Source organism: Neofelis nebulosa, chromosome 5 (genome assembly GCF_028018385.1).
Source record: "Neofelis nebulosa isolate mNeoNeb1 chromosome 5, mNeoNeb1.pri, whole genome shotgun sequence".
NCBI classification, from domain to species: Eukaryota; Metazoa; Chordata; class Mammalia; order Carnivora; family Felidae; genus Neofelis; species Neofelis nebulosa.
The window spans coordinates 148,924,011-148,931,399 of record NC_080786.1 but is presented as its reverse complement, the minus strand read 5'-3'; the positions used below and the strand labels follow the sequence as shown (position 1 = coordinate 148,931,399).

The 7,389-nt window shown below is 49.7% G+C and overlaps 1 protein-coding gene across 1 annotated transcript; it reads left to right on the top strand.

The window, feature by feature from the left end:
* Positions 1–3,009: 3,009 nt before the first annotated feature.
* LOC131512812 (large ribosomal subunit protein uL30) lies at positions 3,010–3,839 on the top strand. Its single transcript, XM_058731928.1, has one exon. The coding sequence runs from the start codon at positions 3,036–3,038 to the stop codon at positions 3,780–3,782; it is 747 nt and encodes a 248-aa protein (XP_058587911.1). The 5' UTR covers positions 3,010–3,035; the 3' UTR covers positions 3,783–3,839.
* The last annotated feature ends 3,550 nt before the right edge of the window (positions 3,840–7,389 follow it).

Here is a 7,389-nt window from a genome sequence, read left to right as displayed (position 1 = left end):
AATAGATACCACCTAAAGTTTCTCAATTTAGAAAGTAGTGGCTGACCAGGTAATTGTTGATAGAAGGAACGTTTGTGTTGCAGCCTGCAGCTTTCAAAGTGCCTTCCTAGGAGTCATCTCGTGTAATCCCGACTGCTCTGTGATGATGGGCTTCTCTAAAGATCCGCGGTCATGCTTAATGGTAGGTCACAACCTAGACGACAAAACGGAAACGACTAAAAGCAGGAAGCCTGAAACGTGGTTTGTGCCTCGCAAGACCCTTCGTGTGTTTTCTCAACTGGAGGAAGTAAATCAGACTGGATGTGGCTGCTCTGGCTTCAAAGCAACCCCAGACCCAGAGGGGACCTCCTTGCAGGATGGCATGTCACGGAACCTTCTGTTTGTTTTTTTAACGGACTTCAGGAAAAGTCTTGTTTTATTTAATTTTTATTGATTTATCTTAAAGTTTATTTTGAGAGAGACAGAGAGAGAGAGAGAGCAGGGGAAGGGGCAGAGAGAGAAGGAGAGAGGGGATCCCAAGCAGGCTCCGTGACGTCAGCACGGAGCCCAGGTTGGAGCCCGAACCCATGACCCGTGAGATCATGACCTGAGCCAAAGTCAGGTGCTTAACCGACTGAACCACCAGGTGCCCTGTCATGGAGACTTCTTCGGGTGACTTCAGGGACAGAGGGCACCTGGCACAGAGCAAGGTGGTTAACATAAGAAATATTTTGGAGTGACCCAGCTCCCCTTACACCGTTTTTTTAAACGAAGTCGGTATGATTTCACCTCCATTTCCTCTTGTAGTCTCAATAAGGCAGGTGTGACCTTTATTGGCCTTGGGGAGAAAAAGTCACATGTTCAAGGCCTCCCAACCCACGAAGTGACTTGACTCCTGGCCCAGCTCCCTGGCCACTAGGCTGCTCTACCTTCTGAGGCCCAGCCCCATAACCAGGCAGAAAGAATAATAATGTTTGCTTTTACCTAGATTTCCATATTTTCAGGCAATTGCCTGTATTCTCTCACAAACGTTCCAAGAGTTGGATTACAAAAAAAAAAAAAAAAAAAGAAGCAGCAGCCTCTCACAGATGAGCAACCTGAGATTCAGCAAAGTTAAAGGACTCGCCCAAGGCCCTACAGCAGTTTGCTCAGTAATCTGAAGTCCTGGTTAAACAAGGTGGGGGGCTGGCATAGGAACAAACCGCCATCGGGAGATAGGCTGACCAGCAATGGCGTGAAATCGTCTACACCGAAACAGCTACAACTGTGGGGTCATCTCAGCACCCACCCTGGTCCCATTTCTGCTGCTCACTCGAGTACATCGAGTCATTTCTTTCTTTAAATTTTTTCTGATGTTTATTTATTTTTGAGAGAGAGAGAGATAGAGTGCGAGTGGGGGAGGGGCAGAGAGAGAGAGGGAGACGCGGAATCCGAAGCAGGCCCCGGGCTCCGAGCTGTCGGCACAGAGACCCACACGGGGCTCCAACTCATGAGCCGCGAGATCGTGACCTCGGCCGAAGTCGGCCGCTTAACCGACAGAGCCACCCAGACACGCCCCCATCGAGTCATTTCTGAAAGCATTTTAAAAAGGGGGAGCAATTTGACCCTGAAAAACATTTTTCGGCTTCTTGAAAGTTCATCAAAAACGTTAATACCGGGGACTACTGCTTGTAAGAGTTAATCGCCCAAATTAACCCAACTTTTCCGGCAGTGACTCGTGGGCCAGCCTGAGACCGTGCCAACAGAGACCAACACAGACCAGGCACCACGGCGCTTCTCGGCAGGGTTAAAACAGTCGTTGCGACAAAGCCCTCCTGAAAGCGTCCTATTGATTGCTCTGTTTATTAAATCTCTACTGGCTTCTGTTTTGCATTTTTATTTTCTGCCCCACAAAGGCTACACTGTTCTTTACTCAGATCCCTTGATCAAAAACCCAAGTGTTGAGTAATCTTGCTGCTCCCACCCATCCGAAACCCTCCCCCCGTCTGTTGATTCCATCCACTTCTGCTTCCTTGTCCTCGCCTCCTCTGAAGACGTGGACCTGACATCTGCATTTGCGTGATCTGGCCATACACACGCACAAATCCGTACGAACGGTAGCCCGGGAGGGTCTCGGGATGGGGAGCACGGAGGGAGGAGCTGGGGAGCTGAGGATTGCCTTTCTCCTGCTAGTACTCGGAATATTCCACACAGAAATGAGCCTCGGGCATGAATCGTGAATCAGGCTCTGGGTTCTAGATGCAAACTTCCTTTGTTAGTTGTTACACAGTGTGCCGTAGAGCCAGGACTGGCCGGCCTCCACGGAGCAAACTGGGAAGACCTCTTTTGACTCCAGCGGGTAAGGACAGAGTTTCCTGGGCTGGCAAATCGGTACTGGCCAACCCAGCCCCCAGCCTCCCGGCAAACACCACAGGGCTTCTGTGGCTGTCTTCCAGGCCCCCCACATGGCCATTGCCAAGGTGGGGGGCCCCACAAGGCGTTGCTTCAAATTTTACCTGTGAGCGTCACTGCATTTCCAAAATTTCTCCTCCTTGGGGGGCCCGCGTGGCTCGGTCGGTTAATCGTCCAGCTCTTGATTTCAGCTCAGGTCATGATCTCACAGTTGGTGAGATTGAGCCCCGTGTCAGGCTCTCTGCTGACAGCGTGGAGCCTGCTTTGGATTCTCTCTCTGCCTCTCTCTCTCTCTCTCTCTCTCTCTCTCTCTTCAAAAATAAATATATAAACAAAACAAATTTTCCTCCTTAACAATGGCAATGGATCTTCAGACTTCTCAGAAATATCAAGTAGAAGCTCTCTCATCAAAAAGTAACATCCCTGGGGCGCCTGGGTGGCTCAGTCGGTTGAGCGGCCGACTTTGGCTCAGGTCACGATCTCGCAGTCCGTGAGTTCAAGCCCCGCGTCGGGCTCTACGTTGACAGCTCGGAGCCTGGAGCCTGTTTCGGATCCTGTGTCTCCCTCTCTCTGACCCTCCCCCGTTCATGCTCTGTCTCTCTATGTCTCAAAAATAAATAAACGTTAAAAAAATTTTTCTTTTGCCTCTTTTTCCGGCTGGAACCATGGAGGGTGCAGAAGAGAAGAAAAAGAAGGTTCCTGCTGTGCCAGAAACTCTCAAGAAAAAGCGAAGGAATTTCGCAGAGTTGAAGATCAAGCGTCTGAGAAAGAAATTTGCCCAAAAAATGCTTCGAAAGGCAAGGAGGAAGCTTATTTATGAAAAAGCTAAGCATTACCACAAGGAATACAGGCAGATGTACAGAACTGAGATCCGCATGGCTAGAATGGCAAGAAAAGCTGGCAACTTCTACGTACCTGCAGAACCCAAATTGGCATTTGTCATCAGGATCCGAGGTATCAATGGTGTGAGCCCAAAGGTTCGAAAGGTGTTGCAGCTTCTTCGCCTTCGCCAGATCTTCAACGGCACCTTTGTTAAGCTCAACAAGGCTTCAGTTAACATGCTAAGGATTGTGGAACCATATATCGCATGGGGGTACCCAAACCTGAAGTCAGTGAATGAATTGATCTACAAGCGTGGTTATGGCAAAATCAACAAGAAGCGAATTGCCCTGACAGATAACACATTGATCGCTCGATCTCTTGGTAAATATGGCATCATTTGCATGGAGGATCTGATTCATGAGATCTACACTGTTGGAAAACGTTTCAAAGAAGCAAACAACTTTTTATGGCCCTTCAAGTTATCTTCTCCACGAGGGGGAATGAAGAAGAAGACCACCCATTTTGTAGAAGGTGGAGATGCTGGCAACAGGGAAGACCAGATCAATAGGCTTATTAGAAGAATGAACTAAGGTATCCACCATGATTATTTTTGTAATCTGGTCAGTTAATAAACGACTACTTTCAAATTAAAAAAAAAAAAAAAATTTTTCTTTTTAAAAAAAAAAAGAAAAAAAAAGTAAGATCCTTGAAATCTGGGGCATTTTGTTAGATGACCTAGCCCATTTTCCACTTCCGGACAGGGCCGCCCTAAGATGCCTCCCAGAGATGAGGCGTTTCCTTGGTCAAGGTCTCCCGGGGAGATGTCCCATCTCCTCCATTGCAGACACAGGTATTTCTAGGGATCATCCCTCTCCAGAAGGTTTTGCGGAACGAAATCAAATCCCTCCTGTGCTCACGGAGAGTATTTCCGGGGTCTGGTCCTGAGGACGAGGTGAACGTGTCGTCCTGCCTTAAAGATCACATCCTCAGGGAGGCCCAGAGCCCTTGGAAAATGTGCTTCTGAAGAAAGATAGGTATCGTTTCATCTGTGAAGACGCATTGTGGCTGAAACTGTATGTTCATTTCTTACCAGGAAACTGCTTTTAGCTTATTTAACATTAGTGAATGAGGTAGCAGACATCTCTCGCGAGGTCTCCTAGGGAGAGCAAACACACCAACCCCAACTTGAAAGTCGGCTGCATTCTCGCTCGTCCCGGCGTGAGATATCCATGATTCTATGACATATGTGGCAGTGGTCTCTCGTGAAAGCTGGGGAGTCGTGTCACAGCCACCGGCCTACGTGAAGGACTGCACGCTGAACAGAATCAGAGCATTTTGCTGCTGAAAACCACGATGGAGATTACATAGACCAAATTCCTCTCTTGGCAGTAAGGACCCCGGGGCCTGAGGACCAGCGTTCCAGCCACTTGACGTTTGCTCTGGTGACCTTCCATAGGGCCAGGAGGCCTCTCTTGACTCTCCTGTGCACACAAGCTCCGAGGTCTGGTTTGGCCTCCTCTCCCCCACTCGGCATTCCTGATCTGGCAGACAGCTCGCTTTCCATTGAAGTCCAGGGGCCTAGGACTCCTGGGGACCCTACACCACAAGCAAGAGAAAGCAAATCCGGTCTCATCCTTTGAAAGACTGCCCGGTTTGGACAGATAAGCTGGGAGTCTCCCCGAGCAAAACAGGCAAAAAACCTGCCCTGCATCACAAGGTGCAACCATCAAATAGCCATGGACAAATGGCACAGAATGAAACTCAAAGAGAATAGAAGATGGTTAGGTGTCTTTGTTTTGTTTTCCCAAAGTCCAGGTTAACTTCTTTCAGACTATTGGTTTCTTTCTAAAGACTGTTTTTTCTACCACAGGAGAAACTGTGGTGGGTCTTTCTTTCTCTTTCTTTCTTTCTTTCTTTCTGTCCGTCTGTCTGTCTGTCTTTCTGTCTTTCCTTCCTTCTTTTTTCCTCTTTCTTTCTTTCCTTCTTTCTTTTGTTCTTTCTTTCTCTCTCTTTCTTTCTCTCTCCCTCTTTCCCTCTATCTCCTTCTCTCTCTCTTTCCCTCTTTCTCTCTCCCTGTCTCTTGCTCTCTCTCTCTCTTTCTATCCCTCTTTCTTCCTCTCTCTGTCTTTTTCTCTTTCTCCCTTTCTGTCTCTCTTTGTTTCTTATTTTTATCTTTACAACTTGCTTCAGGACTGAACGCAGGGAAGGCCAAGGAGGAGAAATCCTTCTGCCTTGTACATGGGACACTTGGCCACCTGTGCACCATGGAGCAAAATAACAACAAAGCACAGTATTGACCAACTGCAAAGAATCCTTCCTTCACCCTCTCTCCCCACCCTTTGGCAAAAGCCTGGGTAAATAGGTACATTTGGTGCCAGGACTTAAAGGTCAACAGATTCCTGCTTTGTCAGAGGAACCTGGAAATCGAGTCAGCGGACTTCATGGGAACGCCATACGTTCTCGATCCATGGGTGCTTGAGCCTGAGGATTAGGAGTAGAAGGATATCAGGGAAGCCTGCCAAGAACATATGCAGCAAACGTTTGGTGCTCTGGTGAGGCCTGGGGCCATCTGAGACGTGTACAATACCTTCTCAGCTGACCTCAACCCGTGGGTTGGGTACTGGGCGGCAGACTTCTTCTGGAAAGGCCATTACAGATTCTCCAAGTCATCAGTGACGGGAGAATCCTAAGACAGCCCCCAGGATCCCTAGACCCCAGTGTGCACGCCTCGCATAATTCCCCCACCCTTGGGCGGGGGGTGGGGGGGACGGACAGGACCCGTGAACACAGGTGGAGTGTCATTCATCTGAGTAGGCTACATCATATGGCAAAGATGAAGGGAGTTTGCATGTGTTATTAGAGGCCTTGCTCTGTCAACTTTCCTGAAGGACATTATCCTGCATGGACCTGACTTCATCAGATGAGTGAGGGACTAAAGGTCAGAGTTAAAAGAAGTCAGAGAGTTCTCAGGCAGCAGAGACATTCTTCTGCTGACCTGGCAGAAGCAAAGGGCCACATTAAGGAGAGAACTACGTAGGGGGCAGTGATGGATGGTCTCTCAAAGCGGAAGGCCTCAGTCTCACAACCGCAAGGATCTGAATTCCGCTAACGACCAGTGACTTTAGAAATGGGCCCCCGGGCCTCAGATAAGAATCACAGGCCTGCCTGACACCTTGACTGCAGCCTGTGAGACCCTGAGCAAAGAGCCCAGCTCTGCCATGCTGGGCATGGCAGCAACCATGTGCCGTGTTAAGCTGCTAAGTTTGAGGTCATCTGCTGGTGGCAGAGAAAACCCGTACATCGCCCTAGAATTGCAGAGAGAAAATGCGCCCGACGTTTTCCCCGCCGCTTCTCCGTATCCATATTTTCTGGGCCCGCTTTTCCCCGTCGAGGTGAATGTTCAAAGCAGGCTGCTGCACGGGTGGGGGAGCGGGTACTGAGAAGGCCTCCCAACGTCGCTACGCCTGGCACCTTTGGGTTAGAGAAAGTCCGGTTGACGCCGTAGAAGGCGTTCTGAGAAAAAGTAGCTCATTAGACCCCTTTGTGGGGGGTTACCATCGTTCATATTAAATGACCAGGTGACTAGATATCTCTAGTGTAGTCACAGGCTGCAGAGATATTCCTAAATGGGGCAAGTGACTCTAACCAGAAAGCAAAACATCTATCCGTAATCACTAACGCAGGCAGCTAAACAGGCCTGAGCTTAGAACCAGGCCTGGGGCAAGGGCTGCTCGTCTGTGCGGGGAGGCCCCGTCCCCAAGCATTGTGGCTACTGGCGCTTAACGGCCTCGCTGGCTCATGGTTTACAACTCATCGGTGGGCAACTTCATGGGATTACCCACCATCGGAACCCTTCGTTGGCCAGAGGAGGAAACTGAGGCCCCGGAAGGTTGGCTGCCTCTCCCAAGCCCCCACCCCAGTCAGAAGCAGCGGGGGCAGGACCAACCCGCAGGGCTCTCAACCATTTCCCGTCCGGTCACCTTTCCTCTAGCACAAAATGACCCAAGAGCTGCCCATTGGTTAAATCAGCCCTCAAGCAGACAGACCCTGGCTCAGTCTGTACCTCACCGTCCTTGCTCCGGAAGCACAAAGCCGGCTCCCCTGGGCCGACTTGCCTCCCCCTGCCTGTGCTGTCAGCTCCGGAATCCCCAGGAACTAAGTAAGGATGAAATGGCCCGGTCACTCCAAGATCCAGAC